Source organism: Phragmites australis, chromosome 8 (genome assembly GCF_958298935.1).
Source record: "Phragmites australis chromosome 8, lpPhrAust1.1, whole genome shotgun sequence".
Lineage (NCBI taxonomy): Eukaryota > Viridiplantae > Streptophyta > Magnoliopsida > Poales > Poaceae > Phragmites > Phragmites australis.
In genome coordinates, this window is record NC_084928.1 from 3,933,386 (window position 1) to 3,956,296 (window position 22,911).

A 22,911-nucleotide genomic window follows, 5' to 3' on the forward strand; every position below is an offset into this window, starting at 1 on the left:
TTCAACAGATTACAATACATTTTTACCATTGTCACAATATAGCCGTAACTAAATTCATGTACAAACACAAGAATAGTCGCAAATAAACAACCCAGGCACAATCAGTTGAGTTATGCCATAGACATACCGACAAGAAGCAGTTTATGCGAAGTTTACATCTTTAGTTTTCACAATCAATGCACCACAATTACACCATAAGTTGTAGCTTTACTCCTCTACGCAAAAACCAATTGCAATAGTATTGCAATAGATGCTCCCATGGACAGGGACATAAACAGGCACGCCACAAGACAGGATGCTCAGACCATACTTTACCGTATACAAGTAGGTAAGGTGAATCCATGGCAGACGAAGACAAGCACAACGTATATTATTACCAGGAGGAGAAGTATCAATGCGGCTCTGCAGAAACAGACAGAATATATGTACATGAGATGCATATTGCAGACAAGCTCAAATAGCAGTTGAGTAAATAAAACATCGTGTATCATACTAAGACTTAAACAATAATGGCTATGGCATTAAGCTTCACATATAATCATTATTCAAGTGTAGTGTAGGCTATGTTAGAATGCTGCTTGACATGATAAAAAGGAGAAATAGATTAAACCTATGCCTGAAATTCATCGACTATATGCCTACATTCAGGCTACATGCATCCCATTAAGTTAAGAATTAATTTAGAACATATAACCAACAACTCCCCAGATGCAAGACAATTTCAAACAACCACTGCCTCCACATTTTATCATTCTGCATCAAACCAATAACAGTTCATCCATTCCACATCTTATCAACACCATTGATGTAATTTCTTTGGTTTGTTTTAGCCAGAAGATAATCTTATGTTTAGATCTATGTTGCTCATACTACTATGACAGGATCAACAAGATATTAATATGGCTGAGTGAAGCCCTATATATAGATCACTATTATTGCAAACAAAACACAATAAAATACCATATCCACAAAGTTGCATTCAAATCTACTGCATAAAACCATGTTGGGAACTGCTTAGTGGATTGTTTTTTAACACAACCTGCAGCTGAGGTGGACATTAAGAAGCAAAATTAAGCAAGTCCATGGTGGGTGCGACAATTCAGTGGGAAGTTCATGAACCAGAACCACACAGAGTACTCATGAGGAAAAAGGGAAAGGAAAGATCAATACACAAGCTAAAATATGATAACAAAGTATTCTTAATTAGTTGGAATATCACATACGTGAGCTTAACATTTCTCCACCAAACAGTGTTTCTGTAGCGCCGAGCTTGTCGTTTGAATCGAACCGTATTTCCTTGCATATTTTCAGTTTTATCAACCAGCAGGTCCAAACGATCACCTCTTTCAAGGACTTTATCAATATTATCAATCATAACACTACGGACCTGCAAGAGAATAGTGGACAGTAAATATCTTTTAAATTGCTGGAATCTTTCTTGGTGATATGATAGATCTGTGGGAATGTTTTTTATGGTTTGGTCTAAAACAAGTATATGGAAACAACAAGCAGTTTCACAAAGGTGACAGTTCAAGCACTACATGCATGGTCTTTTCCGCTTCTTGTTTATAAGATTGGAAATCACAACATACATTCAATGTTAGTTTTCAGAACATATTTCCTCCAATACACGCAAGTCTTCATAGAAGAACTGAAAAAAGGGGTGCAAACCTGATTCATTTCACCTCTCATGCGATTTATTCTATCGGCATTAGGGTCATTTGAATAATAGTCCATTTGTTGGCTCAGGACCCTTGAGAACTCATCGTTCATCGCGTACGCAAGGGCAGTCAGCGCAGCGCGGCCATACGTCTTGACAAATCTTCCATGAATATCCTCCAAAAATGCAAAGGGAATTCGTCCTGTGACACAAGAAAGTTAATAAGGTTATTGGTCTGCATTGCGGAAAAGAGACATAGTAGCATATCGACACGAAACTCCATGGCATCAAATTCTAGTTGATACTTAATGTGGAAGATGTGGCTAGTACAGATCAGGCATCATCCGTCATCTCACAAGGCTTAATGTCAACAGGATAAGATATTAAGACACAACAAGTAGAATTTGCTCTTGGTTTTACCAACAAAGAACTCGGAGCCAACAATCAGCATTATACGGGAATTGGTAGACTAATAAGTTGCACTTTTGCAGCAACAAATGAGCTCAATCCCAAAGTCAACAGCTGCAGCCAAATCCAAAACTCGAAAAAAAAGACACACTGAACCTATATCCCAGCCCATCAATTCTCAGACGCCATTTGGCTGGCTATAAGCCTATAACTGAATCCAATCGCAACTCCCCGATTTGTCCAGATCTACCGATCCCCTGAGGGAGTAGCAGAGTAGCAGACACCAGATGGAGGCGCGCATCACGACAAAACCTCCAGTTACTCCCTCGGATCTCCGAGATTCCGCCCGCCTATGGCGCGCGGCCACGTAATCCCACCGCACCCGCGGATCCCAATCGCTTTGGAACAATCCCGCGTGCGATCGGTAGCAGGAAACATGGATGGGTGGGATACTGGGATGGGTGGAGTGCTTACGTCCGGCGGCGTCGTCGGCCATGCAGAGCGCGGTGATCCCGTCGGTGCGCTTGGCGTGGAAGACGTAGCGGTCCTGCGTGTAGGAGACGTGGCTGTCGGCGGCGCCGTCGGGGAGGCGCTCGAGGACCTGGCGCGCGACGGCGCCAGCGTTGGTCGCCGCCGAGCTGTGCTCCGCCAGCAGCACCGTCCCCCGCGCCACTAGCGCGTACAGGATCGCCATCTCCTCCGCCTCCTCCGGCTCCGCCCTCTGCCGTGCAGACTCGAGGAGAGGGGAGGAAGAAAAGGCAGGGACGGGAGAGAGGGGTGGGTGGGACAGGTTGGGATGAACGAAGCCCAAGCTGGCTCGCTACTGGGTGGGGCCGCTGTCTCCTCGTTTAATTGCCTGTGGGGCCCGCACGGCGCGTGCGTGTACAGATGCACCTGTTGTTTTGGGCGCGTTGGTTAGTCGCAGAACAGTTGGCCGGTTGGGTTGGGGTTTTGGGACAGCAATGGCGAATGCATATGGTTTATTTTAGTCCTATAATTTTTCTATTTGATATTTAGTAGGATCATAATATTTATTATCTAATTGGATAGTTACGTGGGTTGTATGTCGGTAAATAATAGTTGTTATAATTGGCATAATATATAATAATAGTGTGGGGATCAAGATAGGACTCATGTTTTAATAAAAAATAATATCTAGTAGCAAGAGATGAATGGACGAAAGAGAAATAATCTTTTTTAAAATGCTGATTGCCTGGTAGTAGTGTTATTGCTGGTAGCAAGCTACTGCCTGTTTTAATGGCATCCTAGAATATTTGTTGTCGACAATAAGTTCTTACTACCTCTCTTATTCTCGTATTATGGTGCTCTTATATATCTCTTGATTCTTCTTATCTGATCTATAATTTTTTTTATTTAAATTATATGAATCTCAATACAGATGAATAGTTCAGATAAGTCCTATGTGTAAGATTATGTAAAAATTTTCGTTTGATTTTATAAGGCTATTCGAGAACTATATCGGACTCGTGCTCGCCCCATTCCGCAATAACTTTTTGTTGTTTTGCACTAGTCCGAGCCGGAGCAGTCAAGTTTTAGCCAAGTTTGCATGTACCGTGCCACCTCAAAGAGTCAAGAGGACGGACGGAGGGAGAGGGTGGTGCTGGCACCCCCCCCCCCCTCCCCTCCATGATCTTAAAATTTCTGTAATTATCCATTGAATTCTTGCAAATTCATTTGCATTAGTATTATTTTGGCCCATATACATCACGGTTGGTTCATAGGGAGGTTAGCCCGCTGTCAAGCCTTGCTCCGACACTGGATCTACATTGAACAACATCCTCTGTAAGAAAAGCAGAACACTTGAAAATTACCTTCAAGCAAATATTGTGAGGGAGGGACATCTTACTTCGAGCAAAGGGTTATGTTTGATGCACTTTAATCACACTAGCCTACACCGCCACAACCAAACAGCCATCTCATCACCTTCTCTTCCCCTGCTTTTGGTACTCACTATACCCTTGCGAAATCCGATATCCCCATTGCATCCCGCTACATAACATGCTAACTCGACTCGAAACTGACAGCGAGAAACCACTAACAGCCCTTCAATTCTACGATCAATAGCGCCACTGTCACCTCCGGAAACCTAACCAATTTCACTTTACAAGCATGATCCAATGGTGAAAAAATGTGATTCATGTTTCTAAAACATCAGACACGTGAAAAATCCACTAAGATTAATCATCATATATATACGGTCTGATGAAATGTTTTGCCATGATAAATAGATATATTTGATCAAACACGCACGACGGCGGATTAGCGACCGGCACGCCAAAAACGTCCGACAATAGCTTAACGGTAAGTTGGCAGCGCCTCACGAAGAACATTAGTTTAAGTCTTAACGCTTGCACCCGACGGCACGCGCTGCGGTGGTCCGTCCGGCGGCACGACGAGCTGCGCCAGGTCGAGGTGCGGGTATCGGCACAGCGCGACGCGCTTCATGTCCTCCATGCGGCGCTCGTACCCTCCCAGCGCGTGCTCCGCGAGCCGGCACACGTGCTCCGTGGAGCCCAAGAACTCGTGCACCGCCGCCTTCCTCGCCTTGGCGAGCTCGGCCTTCGCCTTCGCCAGCTCCTGCCGCAGCGCGTCCGCCTCCGCGGCGGCGTCGCGCTCCCGCGCCGCCAGCTTCACCTCGAGCTCCAGCGTGTAGCCCGGCGAGAACGACGCCGTAGTTCGCGGCCTGCGAGCGTCGCCCACGATCACAAGAGACTTAGAATGAGACCATTCACGTAACGATCGAGTTGCGTTGGCCGTGCACCTGGAGCATTGTTATGTAGCTTGAGGCGATGACGTCGGAGGGCTTCGCCGCCGCGAACGACCGCTCCCGCGACGGCGTGACAATGCCCTGCAGCAGCAGCCGCGCGGCCTCCCAGTCGGCGGTGTCGCCGTCATGTCCATCGGGCACGCGCCGTGGCTGTTGATCATGGTCATAGCCAATGTTTGATGGCTTCTGGATGAAGGAGCCCGGCGGGACCGGAGAACACGTACCGGACACCGAACCGTGGGCATGATCAAGTGGCGTGTTCGGCTCAGGGCGAGACAGCCCCTGATTTGTGTCGTCCTCTGTAATACTTGAGAATCTTTTTCAGGAATTTAGAAGTTGACCTCGGCACCTCTTAGGGGTGCAAAATTTGTCTTTTTCATCTGTTGCTCGAATGGACGATGGAAGACCGTAAATGCGTCGATTTCGTCAAGATGTATTCGTTTTTTTTATCTAATGTCCCGTTTGAGTACTCGGTGAAGCCGTAGCGAGTCCAATAAATCTAATCATTAGATGAAAAAATAGAGAGTATATGACCGAGAGAGGATAGGTCACCACACCGATCCCTACCTGTGCTGTCCAACGCCCTCGCCCTTACCTAGGGGACATCGGCCGCCACTAACCACCTCGTCGATTGCTGAGGCGCTTGTCACAGGCAATCTTGCCGCCCCATCTACGTCGCCCCCTCGTAGCGCCGCCGTGGAGAAGGTGGGGCAAGAGGGGCAAAGAGGAAGGAGGGGCCGGCCGAAGCAAGAAAGAAAGAAGGAAGAAAGGAAAGGAAGAAGGAAAGAAAGAAGAAAGAAAGAAAAGGAAAGGAAAAAGGAAGAAGAAGGGAGAAGGGAAGAGGAAGAAGAAGAAGAGAAAAGGGAGGAAGATTTTTGGAATTCTATTAAATCCATCGTCGATTCAAGTTTCTCGCCACTAAGGTGACTTATAGTTAGTCTTTAAATGCTTGTGGTTAGTGGAGAGCGTTCGATCTTCTCGTCATTTTGGTAATTCAATGATACGTTTACCCTGTAATGATATAATTTTAAAGTTTAGGCCTAACCGGTATCGAATTTGATCGTATGGTTAAAACGAAGGTTGTAGGCCCCGTTGATAGTTTTTCGTTGGCTTTGGTCTTGGTCTTTTTGATTAAATGGTTTATGAGTTTTTGTTAAATTAGTGTTGTTGTCTGGCAAGGGTTAGTCCGTGCGTCATTGTTTTGTTTTTCGATCTTCGACCTAGCTAGAGTAGATTCTCGCTTGGTGTCTTACAAGCAATTAGGTAGATGGTTTTTCGTAACCCTCGGATGTTGTGTATGTGGGGTTTTCAAGCGGAGGAGTGTGTCTCCTTTTCCTTTTATTGTTGTGGCATTTTGGTACTAATGTATGCATTGGTTTACGTGGTGCCGCTTCAAGACGTAGCTAGTCTCTGTCTCTGTTGTCGGTGAAGGCAAGTGAATCTAGCGAATTGCTATGTTTTAACTTGTTATTTGATTACCTCTATCTTTTAATTATAGCACATACTAATATTTTATTAAATGAAATGTGAATGTGTTACTTTCTGCTTTTTGAAGATTGGATTATTTTTCCTGGATTAAGGGTCAGTGTGTTTAGACTTCTACTTTTGGGTTTTCTGAAAAGTTGTGATTTTGGCTTTTCTGAAAAGCTGTTTTTGGATTTTAGATGTTGGTTTTTACAATAATTTTTTAACTCTTAGCACATCACTTCTCATAAAAACTACTCTCAGCTAGCTTATCAGCTTCTAATTCATTTCCTCATAAGCAAGCTTTTCAGAAAATTCCGTTTGTTCTAGCTTCTAGCTTCTGGTAGCAGAAAAGCCAGAAGTAAAAGCCTAAACAACCATGTTCTAAGAGATAAAGGAAGTGGGTTAGATCTTCTCTCGTGAAGTTATTTATATTTCTCATATGCGAAGCATGATGTATATGTCTATGTTGAAAGTTATGTCTCTTGATTATGCATAATCTTATTTGCTTAATGTTAACTTTTTCGGAAGTTTGCTTGATTCTTGAGTTATGAAGTGCAGGAAGTGAGATTTATCACTTTGTACTTGTTCAGTCATTATAATATGCAATTTTGGAAGCATTATGTATATCTTAGGAGTTATGTTATTGGCTATGTATGAAGTATATCATCTTGCATTGAAAGTTTTGTCATTGTATTATGGCTGTGATTGTAACAATATAACGCCATATGTTGCACGTGGAGGGATATGTCGCACACACTTATGTTGCCCGTGGAGAGGTAAGAGTGAAGAAGAGCATGACAGATGCATACATTTGCATTGGCATGGATATCTTTACTACAATTGCATGGATGACATTCTTATATTGTAAGAAAGTCTTTAATACTGTTTTGATGATGCTGCTATGGTGATTCATAGCTAGCGGATGACAGAATGTGGTTGTCATTGTATGGCTAGGATTATATGTTTTTTTCTAGTTAATTATTTCAACTTCTTATCTTTATTAAAGATGATGTTTAATCAATTGTAGCTAAATAGCTTGTTAAACCAATTTACTTCTTGAGATTTTTGAATCTCACTATTACTATCTTTTCAAGTGCGTCTCGAGTTAACATCGAGCATGCAGGATGGATAGCACCACGATTCATGCACGATCAACTTCACATTTTGTCTATTTGGATGTAATATCAGTTTGGTTCCTCTTAGCTGTTGTATTATATGTCTATCTCATTATGTTATGAATGTATAATCGATACATATTACTCGTTTGCTAGGATGTTTAATATCATTAGTGTGATGATATATTTCTTTACGCGTGGTGATTAATCAGTTATATCTCTAATTACAGAGGGGATGTTGCCAAAAAAAATTTATTCGACTGGATCTAAGTCAGTTTGGTAGCGCTCCGAGCTTGTGGTACTGCAGGGTGTTACATCCTCCGCCAGCATCCTCTTCTTCCCGGACAACAGCGTGTCGCTACTGGGCTCGCTCTTCACGGTCACCTTCTCCGCCGATGCCTGCGCTGCCGCCTTCTCCGCCCGCATACTCTTCATCATGTCGTAGACGGATGGATCCATCCCTGACACGTACACAGCACTAAGATCTTTGTGCAAACCAAGTAACGGGAGTCAGGGAATGCTCGACTTTTACATTTGGCACCAGCACTACGTGGAGAAGACGGCGGCGGCGGCGGCGGCGGCTGTGAGCCAGTGATCATGGCAGCAGAAAGGTTGCTCTCGCAAAAATACATCTTGAGATCAACGGCAGCGCCGTGAGCACGCAGCAGCTTCGCCGCCATGTTCTTCTCTTCTCTGGTGAGAACTGGCTCAGAAATGGAGCTCTTAGACGGTTCGCCCCAGTCCACGGGGCACGGCCACACCGCCGCCAGCGACTTGAGGAGGAAGAACTCATCCTTCCACCCCGGAAACAGTACCATCCCTTGAGCTTGAACGCGCAAAGCGAGAAGAGGTGCCGGAATACGGCGAGCGACGGCGGCACGCCGGCAAAGCGGGAGAGGACCACGAAGCCCGCCATGACGCGCCACCCGTTGGGCGCGAGCTGGCTCGGCGCGACGCCGAAGTGGGCGAGCGCTTCGCAGAAGAAGGCGTGCAGCGGGACGCGTATCCCGGCCTCCAGTGCGTGCGCGTACACGCAGACGGCCCCCGGGGGCGGCAGCCAGCACGCACGCCGGTCGCCGGCGGCGAGCGCGGCGAACTCCTTTGGGACGCCGTACTTCACGCAGATGGCGTCCAGCGACTCTTGTGTCCGGGACGACGAGGCGAAGCGCTCGGCCACGGGCCTGAAGAGCGTGCCGTCATCGTCGGTGTCGCCGCCCTCGACGGTGGTGTCCGGGGCGCGCACGCGGATGGGGTCGACACGGAGGGGCGAGGAAGCGCCGATGTGTAGAGGGAGGACGAGGAGGACGACGACGAAGCAGCGGAAGGCATCGTGCATTTGTGTGGGTACTGGTACAGGCACTACGTTGCCAACCCTGTTTGAAAAATATGAATTCGAAACGAATTTGAAGAAATGACAAAAGAAACAGGGCCTTGTTTTCTTTTTTTTTTCTTTGCTAAAAAAATAAATCAAAGAATTTCACGTAGCAGATCTGCTATACATTACTATTAGTAGGTTTTAACAAATCACTCCAATTTCTCACTGAAATGCTGCGCAGATCGGGGCCGCCTACTCATCGACGTTCCCTGCGCTTGAATTCTCAGAAATGCAGAACATATTTTTCTTAGGTTATAGGCTTACAGCATGCGAGATGATAGGATGCACTCGAGATACAAAGGGGGATATGCACACAATGTTATAATATATTAGTAAAGATCATTTCCCACGACCACTGACACCACCTGAATGTCGGCATTTACAAACCAGGTGAAGTGTAGGGAAATAAGGAAGTAGAACCATAAACAGCCCAGAGATCGCAAAGATCTCCATTACTAACTGTCAAGTATATCAAACTCTGAATCCTCAATGACATCCCATGATTCCTTCTTGGACAGTGATGCAGGCTGAGTTGGCTGTGGAGGCCGGTGGCTGTAGTCAGTGGACGAAGCAGGTTTTCGTCTTTCTGAATCCTGGCGAACTGAGGAACTAGGGTACAGGAGGTTCCTCCGATCGGAGAGAAGTGAATCCATGTATTTGTCCATGACGACAACATTGGCACTATCAACATCACTCAGCTCCTCACTACTAAGGTATCTTTTACCTTCTCTAAAGGATTCCACGTCAGAAGGAATTTCGGACCACTGATCCATGCTTTCCTCGGATTTCGACTTTGCGAACACCCACTGATCAATGCGTCGCGCCGACCTTGTTTTGGTCAAAGCACGGCCATCTGAAGATCGATAGACCTCTCGGTTGCTTTTCACACTTTCTATCTCACAGACATGAGGCGGAGAATCTGACTCTATCTCATTGACGTGATGCACAGAACTTGGCACACTCCGGTTATCTTCCTGCATGTAGAATTAGTGAAGATTAATAAGCAATGCTTATATTAGAATGACTAATATGCGATCCACATTCCCTATCTGTTTAAAATAACATTGTTTCAGTGCACATTATCCATTCTTCCAGCACTGCTAATCTGCTATTGTTTAAACCATATATATGATTTATGAACTAGTTCGTATTGTCAACATCCACTGACTTTTTTTTTTTTTTGCTTATTGGACTAAATCCTAGTATTTACTTACTGAAATAAGCCGACGATAGATCACACCAACTATCAAATAGACATGACTGATATTGCTCATGTTAGTTCTAGAATGCATAAAAAACTGTCTATAACACAACAGATCACACCAACAGGTACACAAAAATCATATCAGAAATGCACCTCTATGCTTAATTGCTGCCAAACTAGAAGCTGAACTTCTCCTTTCAATCACAAAAGAGTGTTGTTTTGGACATCGACAAGATCACCAACATCCTACGTTGACCACTAATTACTAGTATAAAATACATGTAAAATATAGCAAGGTTATATTATGAAACTTCATTTCAAGACAAATCTAGCTATACCATTTTCAAAAGTTCAATCGAAATATTCAAAAGATATTGATCGACAAAGGTTAAATGTGTTGACTGCACGCAACCCAAAATAACACTCTTTTGTGACTGGAGAGTATATAGATAACCAACACGCTCATGTGATAATGCCACTATTTTAGTAGCTGAACCTTGATGCTTCCAGAATTCAGCATCCAATATAAAGATCTGCTACATATTTGACTTGTGAAGTCACGAATAAGGTTTGCAAATAAATAGAATCAGGTGCTAATATCCCTAGTCCAGACAGAATGATGAGTTGTGAAAGAGAGACTATAGTAATTTAGGCTTCCTTAGAAGTAGGGGCCTTCTGTAATAATTAAAAAGAGGTAGTGTCTTTTAACTTCTGTGGAAGTATAGCTTTTCCATAACAATAGTAGAAGAGTATGTCTAGTATTATATCAACTAGAATGGGAAAAGAAAACTAGTTTAAACATGCTTCCAGCTCCAGCTCTATTAGCTTACAGGCCATGCTCTAATAACATCTCAGTTCCAAACCGGAACTTGTTAGAACTAAAATAGTATCGAAAATGTGTTTTACCACCAAAAGCATGCTAGTAGAGAACGATGTATCAAAACTGTATGTCCTAACATACCTCTGAACTATGCTCATTTATGTTCGACTCAAGCAGCCTAAAGTATATCTTCCAGAATACATCTCCATCCATGTAAGAAGGACAGAGCCTAGTCCGCAGAGAGGCTAAATCTGGAACAAGTTTTTCAATGGATTCCATATGATTTCTTTGGATATCAGAAATTATAGAATCTGCAAACAGTAAACACAATGTTATTGCACTAAAAGACCAATAAGGTTTCGTAGCACAGAAAAACAACAGCCACAAATGATTCTTCCAAAAAAAGGGAGCTGAGAAAAATAATTCATAGTAATACTAAGCCCACATTTTCAAGATTTCAAAAGTTATGGAACGACCATGTCAAACTTAACTGATCCAAGGAGAACTAAAGGCAAGAAAAACTTGAACTTGAATCAGTAGAAAGCACAAAACAAACAAGATATCTTTATGATCTATAATTAAACATCAAAGAATTTACTAAATATAGTTGTATATGTAAGAAAGTCCCTATTACAGCTGTAAAACAGTAAACCATTATTCAAATCCATGATAATGCATCTAATTTATACTAAGTCTTATATAATAAGTCAGATTATAATCATGAATACCATATGGATCAGAAGTACAAAACAAAACCATGACTTCATGATATCTTTTAGAGACCTGTACTCAATAGCATAGAAGACAAACTCCCAACGCCCAAGCATAGTACATCATAACAGTTTATCCATATATAGTTTCAGCTTATTCCGAGAAACTTAAGAGTCAATCTAAGGGGCAAAAAAACTACTATCATTAACATAAGATGTCCACTTTGGCTTATTAAAACCATGCTTCCCACAGAAATTTTACTTCATGCCATCCATTCAAAAACTAGTATACCCCGAAACAGCATAAACAACGGGAATATGAGGAGACCCGAAATCTGGAGCCAGAACATTGAATAACACCTCGATTATTTTATTCTTTCTCTGATCGTTCCATCCACCAATACTCGCATCAAAAAGAACTCAAGGTCATCAACTTTTTACACTCACGCACCATTATCCCATGGCACACACTTACACAGTTTCACAGCAGTTATCTTCGACCAACCTAGTCCTAGTTGAATTCCTGAGTTAGTTCGCATCCCTATAAATTCCACTAAAATCTAGTAAAACTCTCAAATCAGCAACCTTCACACAGACGCCAGGAAACCACTCCAAGATACCACATCATAGGCGCAACTTGCGTTAACAGATGTCGATATTTGCGCACCAAGCAACGATCATACTATCAGAATTTGAGAAGAGAGAAATTACTCTCATCGAGGTCGAGCACGGGAAAGTCAATCCACGCCTCGGGCCGCGCGGCGAGGGCACGCGCTGCTCTCACGACATCATCCGCCACCTGCGCATCAGCGGTAGCAGAAGCAGCATCAGGCGGCGGCAGGCAAGCGGCCTGCAGGGACTCGACCGCAGCAGAGGCGGGGTGGTCGGGCGGGGGCGCGGGGGTGGCGGCGCGGGCGAAGCCGCCGCGGAAGGAGCCCCCGATTTCGGCGAGGTCGGAGAGGATGCCGGCGAGGAGGGACGGGGAGGGCGGCGCGGCTGGGTGCGGGGACGGGGAGCGTCGGGGGCGCGCGGCGCGGCGGGTGGGGGTGGCCGGCGGGGAGTCGGTGTGCGCGGGGTTGAGGAGCGGGTGGAGGAAGCAGGCGATGTCGAGGAGGTGGCGCCCCAGCTCGGAGAGGTCGTCGCGGACGCCGCGCAGCCCGCGCGCCATCCACCCGCCGCCACTCGCTCGCTTGCGGGGTTGCTTGCCTGCTTGCTTTCGCCTGGGTGGGGTGTGCTGATGGGGGAGACAATGACTGGGACTTGCTGGAGGGCTCGAGAGAGAGGAGAGAATTGATTTTTTTTTTCATATCTAAGGGCTTTAAATCTCGTTTCCTATATATATACTCTATTTCTCCACATACTCTTAAATCTCACCCTAAATTTCACTCACATATATTTATTAGTATTTTATAAATAAAAAATATTTGTAACGATTATATTTTATATGTGTTTAAATTTTTTTTAATTAAAATTGAATTAAAATAAGAATATCACATGAAATAATAAAAACACATATAAATAGAGTATTACAAATGAACTTATTTTTTCACCATAAAACCTAGGACTAGAAATAATTTTAGAAATGATTCTATCATATAATAAGAATGTTAGTGAATTTTCTTAGATTTTTAGGAATTTATTTGAGACCCTAACAATTTTTGTTAGAAGTTATAAAAGTAGTTTTTTTTGAATAATTTTAGTTTTAATTATATATGGGTTTTTATGAATCCGATTAAAATAGGTCACATATGAATATGAAACATATAAAAAAAATCTAGAATTTTTAGAGTAACACAAAATCACTGTTTTGAGTACAGGAGATGTGAAGGGGAAACTGAAGATCACGTCATGGACAGTGATCCTCTCCGGCTCTCTAACTGTGGTGAGCAAATCGGATCATATTGGATAACCAAAATAGTAAGGTCTGATTAGAGAGTCGGTTGGAGCCGGATTTTTTTTCGACCCCTAAATCTATCAATGGCGGGCTGAATAGTAACCGGTTAGAATTGCTCTAAGAGATGCTTTGCTTATACATTTTTGTTGGTTTCGTTTATCACTCACAATAAAATCTACGGTATTTGATTTCCTTGTTATTATCTTATTTTAATTTATTTTCTTTTTAGTTTTCTCTTTTATTCTAGCTGAACCATATGAGATAGGTTCGGTCTCTTTCGGGTCGACTTGAGCTCATCTCTTCCTCTCTTGTCGGTGAGATCCCGTTTTAACCACCATCTGTCGGATTGAGATCCTCTAACTTTACAGAGTGAAGTTACCACACTACAGTATCTATGACTTTAGCCCTTCCGGGAGCAGCCGTTGGAACGAGATTTATTGTTACTGTAGTGCGATGATTTTACTGGATAAAGGTAGATGATCTCGATCCCTATCTGCCCCTCCCCTCCTCCCGCTGCCCCTGTTATGTGATGTGATGGAATCACTGATGTGATCTCTCACCTGCGCGCACCTCTAGACTGGGTGCGTTGCCCAAATGCTACTGCCGGTGGCTGTGCGATGAGGACGTACACATCTCGGGCGGCTGCTTCGGCATGATCACGCATGATCGGACGGCGCAGATTCACAACGCGATCTCACAAACAGTTTCGATCGCGCAAATCAGCGATGGATGAGGCACGTAGCATACAAAGATTTACCATAGCTGAACTAAGAAAGAACTGTCACATTATTTGACCGTATATCCAATGTCCATGAATAATCCAATTTCAATCTCGACTTGTCGTGTCTCCTCGATCGCAACAACAGAATGACTCTCAACTGCACATGAAACGAAAATCAAAACGCCAGACAATATAATACAATCGCCTTCTACCGAACGAACCCCAGCACCACTGACCTGCTTGCTCCTATACAGTGTACACCCAACCTTGACGCTATATATGGCCGCGACCGCCGGCCTCTACCTGCTACAGTTCATCACACCGGCGACGAGAAAACGTGCGAGGACAAAAAGAATGGTACCATGCAAGAAACCGCCGGGCTGGATGGCTAGATCAGCCCCGTGTAGGCGTTGCCGGGCCCGGCGTGGAGCGGCGTGCCGGCGGCGCCGTACGGGTGCGCGCCGGCGGCCGCGAACGGGTTCCCGAACGGGTTGGCCGGGGCCTGCTGCACCGGCATCTGGTGGACCACCGGCGCCGGGGCTGCTGCTGCCATCGTCATCATCTGCTGCTGCTGCTGCAGCAGCATGAAGGCCTGCTGCTGCTGCGCCATGGCGGCCATCTGTACGGCGTGGGGCGCCGCGAACCCGCCCGAGGCGTAGAACGGGTCGCGCATCGCAGGTGCCATCTGCATCATCGGTGCGGCGGCCTCCCAGGGGTTGTAGCTTGCGGTCTGGCTCGCTCTTCGGTTCGCGTCGTCGTATAGGCTGTCAAGGGTGAGCAAGTCCAGCCCACCAGCCTGAAGAAAAATCCAAATTTTTGGTAAGCAAATTAAGCCAAAGCAATAGTGATGTAAGTTGTGCTTCATCTTTCTGAAAAGAGTACATTTCACAACATACAACTATTTTTACATTTGTAACATAAAACTACAACTTCTAAAATCTATTTCACAAAATCACAACTACTTATATTTTTAATAACACAAAACTATAACTTTCTAGCTTGGGCCCACCTATCAGCCACACATTACTCGTTTTCCCTATTATACTGAAAATATGTGGCTAACGGATAGAACTAAACTAAAAAGTTGTAGTTTTGCGTTACTAAGAGCACAAATAGTTATAATTTTATAAAATAGATCTAACAAGTTATAGTTTTACGTTACAAATATACAAATAGTTATAGGTTAGTGAAATTTACTCTTCTGAAAAATTCTGCATTTGCGAGATAAGTGCTTGAGTAACCTACCAATTTCTTGCTTGAGGTGACAGCAGTTTCATTTGAACTTGGTGCCGTGACAAGGGCCAGTTCCCAGCCTGTGACTCCATTTTCAAAACTAGCAGGAGCAGCTTTAGGAGCATCATCTGCCACAATAAGCAAGATTAAAGGGCATGCCTCTCACTTAACCAACTTCAAGTGGTGTGACCAATTTTCATTCGCACGAAACTTACCTATCGGAACGATTGCCAGTGCCAAAGCATTCTTCTCATCTATCTCAGCCACGGCAGGGTGTGGTTCGTTCAGACCCTAATAGGCAAAATAAATTTTAGCAGGAGAATACATGAATAGTGACTGCTTATTAGTACCACAGAGTGTTACCAGCAAATCTGTTGGTTCAGCTACTGGTGGTTCCTCTTTTACTGGTTCCGGTTCTGGCTCGGGTTCCTGTGCTGGTTCTGGTTCTGGGGCTGGAGGAGGTGAAGCTGGCTTTTCCTCTGGCTCCTTTTTATATTCTATCGCCAGTACCTGAAAACAAACAAAATGTGCTCAGATACAAGACAACCCAATGAGGAACATGTCAAACTAAATTAACAAGATGATTGAAGGTCCTCCTGAAAAACTTCAAGCTGAGAAGTTGGTAGCCATTTACTATACAAGATAAGTGTGAAGATTCAAATCTGATATTTCAAATGTACAGGAACATGCCAAATCTGATATTTCAGTAGACAGTGCATCGATTTAGATTCACTTCCAATATATAATCACCATAATTTGTCGCATATAAGGTTGCTAAAATTCACAGTCTATACATAATCTAATTGCAGAATGTATAACGGACTAAGAATCCCTGATTGCAGCATTATGCAAACAAAAAATAGTTATTTTGGTAGAATTGTTTCTGAACTGGATCCATAATGTTTGTGATTGTGGGCATTCCAATCTGAAGACATCTTATTTGAGTTCAAAACATACAATCCATATGTGAGTTCAGGTCTCAATAGTTTCCAAACCTTATCTTTTTGAGCCATCGTGGGAGCATCTCTTACGTACTCCTCCATAGTCTGTAAGAATGATGCTGGAGGCTGCAGGAAGTCATCAATAGAATGATATCAGTAAATTGCTACCGGAGACAAAAAAAATAGACTTGCAAAGAACTCACGGAACATTTATCAAACCTGTTCAATTTTTAAGAACTTCTCACCACGCCCAATGTGTATAGTTTTACACACTTCATAAAATTCTGAGAGTCTTTCAGCCTGTGCGGAAAGAAAAAAAAAACAGAAAAAGAAGCAGAGAAAACCCATCAATATCACTATATCAGTCTGTCTACATATTCTCATAACATTCTGAGTCTTTCAGCCTGTGCGGAAAAAAGAAAAGAAAAAGAAACAGAGAAAACCCATCAATATTACTATATCAGTCAGCCTACATATTCTCATCTCAACAGAATTTCAATGACTGAATCAGTGGTTCAGAATTGAAGCTTGAGAATGGATCAACGCCAGCAGATCTAACGATGCTAAAGTGAAAACTGAAAAACCTTTTGTGCTTCGAGATTAATTTTATCAATACTCCATATATAGATATCTAAAACCTGATTGAAGAAAAGGTGTTGATACTTGATAGTGAACATTTTCTAACAGTGTTTGTTCATGTGCTACAATAAAAAGACAGACTACTTGGGGAAAGGAAATGGTCAAATAGAATGAGCTGCCTGCCTCCTGATATATGTTCCACTGTCTTCATCAGGAAAGGTAAACTAGCTAGGAACAAGATCATAGGAAGCTTAAATAACAGTAGTCTCTCAAAAAGAATTGAATGAATATCACATAAGTCCTTCCATTCTAAGTCCCCTAATACATAGCTAGATCCTCTTTATGCTCTAGCAAGGATTTTGAATTATGTGCTTGCTAAAAGTGAAGAAAAACAGTCCAATCAACTATTTAATTAATGGATCAGCAAGAGAAAAGGGCTAGCAGTTTACCTGGTTAGTTGCTCTTTTGTATATATCAAGTGCCCTAACAGCATCATTCCTTTGCATCTCAAAGAACTGTGTTTGGGAATAAGCTTTAAGTTTGATGAGAAAATAAAGGAACATAGCAATCATTTAGCAGATTTTACAAACTAGTCCAAGGTCGTAAGCACAAGAATGTTCACCTTGTCAACCAGATTGATTGTTCCATCACTAATTGCGGTGTAGATCTTAACACTCTCTAAAGCAACCTACCAGTAATGCACAAAACAAAGTCAATAAACACCAAGGGCCCAAGACCACTTGTACACTGCTTAAAAGGAAACAAGCATACAATCTTAAAAAAGGAAAGAAAGGAACTGAAAATTTGTACTTACCATTGAAAGTGCATGCTGGATTATAATATTGTAAGAAGACGCTCCTTGTGGCTATAAAATTTCAGCAATTAGCCAATAGAATTGAACATGTAAATGAAATCACAGGAAGACAGGAACTGGTGAAGTTGTACACGTATTAGTAGCAAAAAGAGTACCTGGCAAGCAAGAAGCCGAAAAAGGAGTTGCTGTAATGGTGGCAGATGATCAAGCAAAGCAACAGTATCAAGATCCCGAGTCCTCTGCAGATATAAGAATTGTCCATAAACTTAGACTATTGTTGGCAGTTACTGTCTCATGATGAAAAACTTCAATTCTATTCAAGGAAAAAAAATAAACCTACTAATCACTAATCAGCTGATGTATGACAAATTACAGAAGAGGAAAACGAAATTATAAAATTCACGAGTTTAACAAGGAAACCATGAAGTACAGCAGTAGAAAATCGCATTATTTCCTTGGTCAAACAAGCATGGATTGCAGTTCTCACACTAAGATTCAACATTGAATTGCTATAACATGATAGTAATACAATCTTTTCCTGTGTGTAGCACAAATTGCACGTAGTATAATCAAAGGAGGTTGAATTTTGGGCATATGCAATAATTATGCATCCACAGGTCCTAGAGTGAACAAGGTCAGAACAGAGCTGGAAAATTCTCTTCTCTCAAATCACAAGCTTATGGTGCCAGTCTATTTTCAGTGATATGTAGCATGTAACACATAGTTATATGGACTAGAACAAAATGTAAAGATGCAAATGAGATTTCGAAAAGTCCAGCAAGTGCAGGAAACAAGAGTAAAGTAACAGCAGCATTGGATTACATACCGGAGGATCTGTTTCCCCATCATACTTGAGCACTCTGAAGCATTCAAGCCTCTCCTCTAAATATAAAGCATAAATCCGCACCCATGAAGAATAATCCCAAGCTGAACGAAAGAATAGAAACACATAGGGTAAGATTTAAATCAGAATTTATAGTTCAAGAGACAGTGCCAGGATAATACTAAAAACTAGTACCTTCTGCACTAGAGTCATCCTTAAAGTAGGACATGTTCAGCATATGGGACCTAGATCTGCCATAATTAATAAGCTCTTCACGAAAAGTGGGATCAACTTCTCGAAGGGCACGATGTATGACAATCAATGTCTTCAGTGCAACCTGGTGGATAAATAATCAAGCAAAAGGTTCATGAGTACTTTGTAACTTCCGTTGTTATATACCACCCACCCATGAAAAGCATTATAAAAAAGGAGTAACAGGAAATCATTCATGGCATTAGTACTATGAAAAATTAAAATGTATAAAAGCTATACCGCCCAGTTGTGTGTCTTCGAAAGACGTCTGGCAAGGGCATGAATGCAGTAAGCTACATCTGCTCGTGGTCTTGCAGCAGAAATGGAATGAAAAATTTCTGCAAACAAATAAAGATGTGATTTGTGGCAGCATAAAAGATGATGGCACAACTATTGACAATTTGAATGAAAATTACTGCACAATAAAATATAATTACAGGTTTCTAACAACAAAAATATGTACAGGGAATGAATGAATTTCAAGCAGGAGCGCTTATAGTCTTCAAAAGCAGAGGTTCCGCTATATATCATTAGAGTTTTCATTAACGCTGAAAATTTTGAAAATTTGGAGATTGAGTCATAGGATGCAGTTCAGAGTTTGAACCAGCATTTCCGCGGATATGCCATCACCTCTTATGTACTTCTCCTTTGATGGACGCTCAACATGGTTCGTGGCCTTGACAATTGCAATGTCCAATTCCTGTTATAGGGAAGAATGATAAGTCCACAGCGAGTGCAGTGAAGGTCAGATTCTTTTTTTTTTTTAGGGAAATACAGAAAGGGAAATCCCTTCTGTGAAATTGGTGAGAACCGGCATCGAGCAGGCTGAAGCGCAGGCACAACAACAGCATTTCAGGTTTTTTTTAAGGTCTGATTCTGAGCGTGCAAACTTTCAAATATTATTCAGAGGGATCATGAAAACGCTTTCACCTTATAATCACTGTTCACTTTTGCTAAGCTCACAGTCGTCGTGTCCTTGAGGGCACCAAGATACTTCCTGAGGGTCGGCTGAGTTCCGCCAACCGCCATTCTCCTCGACTCCCGGCTGATATCCTAGTTACCTGAATAAGCAGCAAAGAATCAAACGTAGTACAAATGAGACGTCGGCTTATCTGAAACCGAAATGCTATTTGTCACAGACAGAAATAGGCAAAACATCTCCTTAATCTTAACCCGTCCAATTACATCTACAGTTGCAGCCTACCGTACAAGAAATGACTAACTACGCGGTTGCAGTTGGGTGATGAATGCATGGAGCCCAAAAATGTTCCAGCTTTCCTTCAGCAAACAAGACTGGAAGGGCAGAAAGAAACACTGTTGCGCACCAAACTAAGAACCATAACAACCGATCAAAACACTGAATCATGTACAAAGAATTTACTTCAAGCAAGTGATTTCACGTATATCAGGTCATGTGGGAAACTATTTCATGCATTACACGGAAACCACAAACGCTGAACCACACAGGAGGTCAAATTGACCAGAGATCGAAGCAATTAGTACCATTATCAAAGAAAAATGCTAAAGGATCTGCACAACAATGGATCCAAACGAGCTTCATCTAAAACAAATGGATCCAAATGAGCTACAAACAGTAACGGACGAATAAACAGGACGAAACGGAAGAATAAACAGCACCGAAAATCTATGAACTCTAGGAAACAAACACAACGAGAATCTCTGGACGCACTAAACGGATACACAGCGGCAAGAGAAACGGCAGTACGATAACATAGTGAGCTTCCGTAATATGCCGAGCGTCTGAACAGATCAAAGAGCTAAAATGATGAAAAATTGATCAAGGCCGTCACATTAAGGCTCAGCAGTAGACAACTCACGAACAGAGCAAAATAGCAGAAGCGTCGGCAGAACCGGGTAGAACTATTGCGATTGCAAGAGGCTGCTCAGAGCCTCAAACTAAGGTCGAGAGGCTCCAGCCTTCACTAGCAATTTCAGTTTTGGTCGAAACAGCCATACCAATGGAAAAAAATGGATCAAAAAAGCATGAAGAGAATCCATGAATTGAGCAGAGCAAGGCAAGAATCACGCCCGGCAGAGCACCGAAATTTCAGAACTTCCCAGAAAACTGAAAAAAAAAATTCAAATTTCGCATCCAGGCAATGGATCACTCAGCGAGCCATCGACGACCATCCCCCACCTGTCCCAAACCGCACCAAGCACACCAACCAAATCTTCAAGAGGTTGGCTGGATCCAATTGAGCAGCCACGGATCAAGAAACAGCGATGCCAGTACAGTAGCAATCCTACGAAGGACAAGAGCACCAAGAACAGATTTGAAACTGAGCTCGGGCGACCAATAGATAACATTTCACCTTCACGAGGTCCCAGAAAAAGAAAGCTTTGTACGCCGCCAGAAGCCCAGAATCGCCAAAAGCAACGCGACATACCCAGAACAAAATTTACTACAGTATAACTAGAACCGTAGGCCTGCGCTTGCCCCCATAGGAAACCAAGCAACACAGAGAGCGAGCGAGCAGCAGACTATCTCTCGGGCTGAGCTGCAGGGGGGGGGGGGGGGGCTGAGAAGAGAAAGATTACAGCACAGCGCTCACCTCCGCAGCAGAAAAAAAAATCTCCGGAAGAAGCAGGAGTCTCAGGTGAGGAAAGGGGGAGGAGCCTTTCCTGCGCGGAGAAGGGGGACGTGGACCGAGTTCTTGGCGAGGAGAGGAGAGGAGAGGAGAGGAGAAGAGTAGGAGGAGGCGGGGGAGGGGCGGTCGCTTTCGCAGCTCGGCCTACCCGGAGGCGAACCACCACCCGGTGGCCGGACAGGGACGCGGCACCCAATTAAACAATGCCGAGCTGCGCTGCACTGCTCGGACAGGTTAGCAGACACAAGCTTCGTCAGTTAATCAGTGGCGTCCGGGGTTAATTTGCGGTGCTCCTCCTGCTTTCTTTGCACCGTCTTCGACTTTTTTATTTCATTCCTCTACTCTCGTAGTCGTCGGTGGTTTACGTATCAGAATATCTCTAACTATATTCTCTCATTTTATTATTTTTCTGATTCTCTTTCTCATTTATATTCTCTTTATTTTCTCTCATCTCTAACAGCTTTATTTTAAGAAAGATCGTGAAGAAAAAAAAGAGAATCCTGTCATGAAGAAAATAAGCTTAGAAATCTCTTCGTGACGAGAACCGTGAAGAAAAATCGTTAGAACGTTGAAGAGAAAAAATCTCTTCATGATGGAAATCTAGATTGTGAAGGAAAACGGCTTGCAATGATCTTAGCTTATCAGTGAGGTTCGCTTTGCTAAAAGAAGATGATTGTTTGTCAGTTTCGTGGTTTCGTGGTTAGTTTTTTTAGACTTTCAGAAACAAATTCGGAAGCGAGGTATCTAGGCATGAAAACTATTAAGTGCTTCTAGTCAGATGTTTAAGAAAATAGAGGGTTAAATATCTATATAAAAATTATAATTTTTAATATTAACAAAAATTATAGATATTTATATATAATTAATTATCTTATTATTACTAATATAAGTAATAGTGTTTAGCACTCTATCTTCCGTCTAAACGCCTATACTAATACAATTGAGGAAAAAAAATCTGATTTTTCTATAAGCATATCCTTCGAGCACTCTATTGTACATCACAAGTACGATCGAAACGTCACATTTTCACTGGATTCTACGGACATTTTATGGTGAAAAGTACCTAGTAGTTAAAGGCTTGTTCGTTGTACTCTACCAGTATACTGCAAGAAACTGAAAATAGCGATCAAGGCTGCTTTCTCATACGTGTACAGCGTACAAATGTATACCCATGTATAAATTATTAGGAGATCATTAGTTCAGTCACATGATTAGAAGGAGAGACCAGTGTGTCACGAGGACAACGAATATGGAAGTGGCAGAGAGGTATGTGAGAGTATACTTTATTGGAAGTCGACCGTAGCCGTCAAGTTGAGGGAGTGGAATAATGATTGGGGGAGAAATTGTGCGTGCTGAGTAGGACTCACTTGTCCCGACTTTCCTCTTTTTTTCCCCCACCGGTGTATTGCCCTTTTTGCATACAAAGTGCTCCACGTTTCGCTGTTTCGGTGAGTGGGTGCGACCGGTAAAATTTTAAAAATAGATAACATACCGAATC

At 42.9% G+C, this 22,911-nt stretch overlaps 3 protein-coding genes and 1 pseudogene across 4 annotated transcripts; all 4 read right to left on the reverse strand.

The window, feature by feature from the left end:
* On the reverse strand, positions 1 to 2,850 carry LOC133926339 (vesicle-associated membrane protein 711-like). Its single transcript, XM_062372232.1, has 4 exons — positions 2,543 to 2,850; positions 1,672 to 1,862; positions 1,224 to 1,387; positions 1 to 402 (listed from the first exon to the last, which is right to left on the reverse strand). The coding sequence occupies exons 1-4, from the start codon at positions 2,760 to 2,762 to the stop codon at positions 312 to 314; spliced, it is 666 nt and encodes a 221-aa protein (XP_062228216.1). The 5' UTR covers positions 2,763 to 2,850; the 3' UTR covers positions 1 to 311.
* Positions 2,851 to 4,423: 1,573 nt separating this feature from the next.
* On the reverse strand, positions 4,424 to 8,767 carry LOC133927534 (uncharacterized; annotated as a pseudogene).
* A 352-nt stretch (positions 8,768 to 9,119) lies between these two features.
* LOC133926340 (uncharacterized) lies at positions 9,120 to 12,830 on the reverse strand. Its single transcript, XM_062372233.1, has 3 exons — positions 12,259 to 12,830; positions 10,979 to 11,148; positions 9,120 to 9,787 (listed from the first exon to the last, which is right to left on the reverse strand). Exons 1-3 carry the CDS (start codon positions 12,713 to 12,715, stop codon positions 9,269 to 9,271), a joined length of 1,146 nt encoding a protein of 381 aa, XP_062228217.1. The 5' UTR covers positions 12,716 to 12,830; the 3' UTR covers positions 9,120 to 9,268.
* Positions 12,831 to 14,204: 1,374 nt separating this feature from the next.
* LOC133926341 (putative clathrin assembly protein At5g35200) lies at positions 14,205 to 21,593 on the reverse strand. 2 transcript variants are annotated; one of them, XM_062372234.1, is made up of 16 exons: positions 21,378 to 21,593; positions 19,735 to 19,865; positions 19,435 to 19,504; positions 19,045 to 19,142; positions 18,748 to 18,889; positions 18,556 to 18,656; positions 17,885 to 17,968; positions 17,730 to 17,780; positions 17,538 to 17,603; positions 17,365 to 17,430; positions 16,556 to 16,636; positions 16,391 to 16,462; positions 15,759 to 15,905; positions 15,611 to 15,686; positions 15,408 to 15,523; positions 14,205 to 14,958 (listed from the first exon to the last, which is right to left on the reverse strand). In XM_062372234.1, exons 2-16 carry the CDS (start codon positions 19,831 to 19,833, stop codon positions 14,551 to 14,553), a joined length of 1,677 nt encoding a protein of 558 aa, XP_062228218.1. In that variant the 5' UTR covers positions 19,834 to 19,865; positions 21,378 to 21,593; the 3' UTR covers positions 14,205 to 14,550. The 2 variants fall into 2 exon arrangements, with proteins under 2 accessions (XP_062228218.1, XP_062228219.1); XM_062372235.1 differs by lacking the exon at positions 21,378 to 21,593 and adding an exon at positions 21,138 to 21,291.
* Between the last annotated feature and the right edge of the window lie 1,318 nt (positions 21,594 to 22,911).

Excerpts from the sequence above, each read along its gene's own strand:
- LOC133926339 (XM_062372232.1), bottom strand. The coding sequence starts at position 2,762 with ATGGCGATCCTGTACGCGCTAGTGGCGCGGGGGACGGTGCTGCTGGCG. Across the intron at positions 1,863-2,542 it reads GGCCGACGACGCCGCCGGAC|GACGAATTCCCTTTGCATTT; the intron begins GTAAGCACTCCA and ends CTTGTGTCACAG. Across the intron at positions 403-1,223 it reads TGGAGAAATGTTAAGCTCAC|AGCCGCATTGATACTTCTCC; the intron begins GTATGTGATATT and ends CTGTTTCTGCAG.
- LOC133926340 (XM_062372233.1), bottom strand. The coding sequence starts at position 12,715 with ATGGCGCGCGGGCTGCGCGGCGTCCGCGACGACCTCTCCGAGCTGGGG. Across the intron at positions 11,149-12,258 it reads CGTGCTCGACCTCGATGAGA|ATTCTATAATTTCTGATATC; the intron begins GTAATTTCTCTC and ends TACTGTTTGCAG. Across the intron at positions 9,788-10,978 it reads TAAATGAGCATAGTTCAGAG|GAAGATAACCGGAGTGTGCC; the intron begins GTATGTTAGGAC and ends TTCTACATGCAG.
- LOC133926341 (XM_062372234.1), bottom strand. The coding sequence starts at position 19,833 with ATGGCGGTTGGCGGAACTCAGCCGACCCTCAGGAAGTATCTTGGTGCC. Across the intron at positions 18,657-18,747 it reads GGATGACTCTAGTGCAGAAG|CTTGGGATTATTCTTCATGG; the intron begins GTACTAGTTTTT and ends TCTTTCGTTCAG. Across the intron at positions 17,781-17,884 it reads TTCGGCTTCTTGCTTGCCAG|CCACAAGGAGCGTCTTCTTA; the intron begins GTACTCTTTTTG and ends GAAATTTTATAG.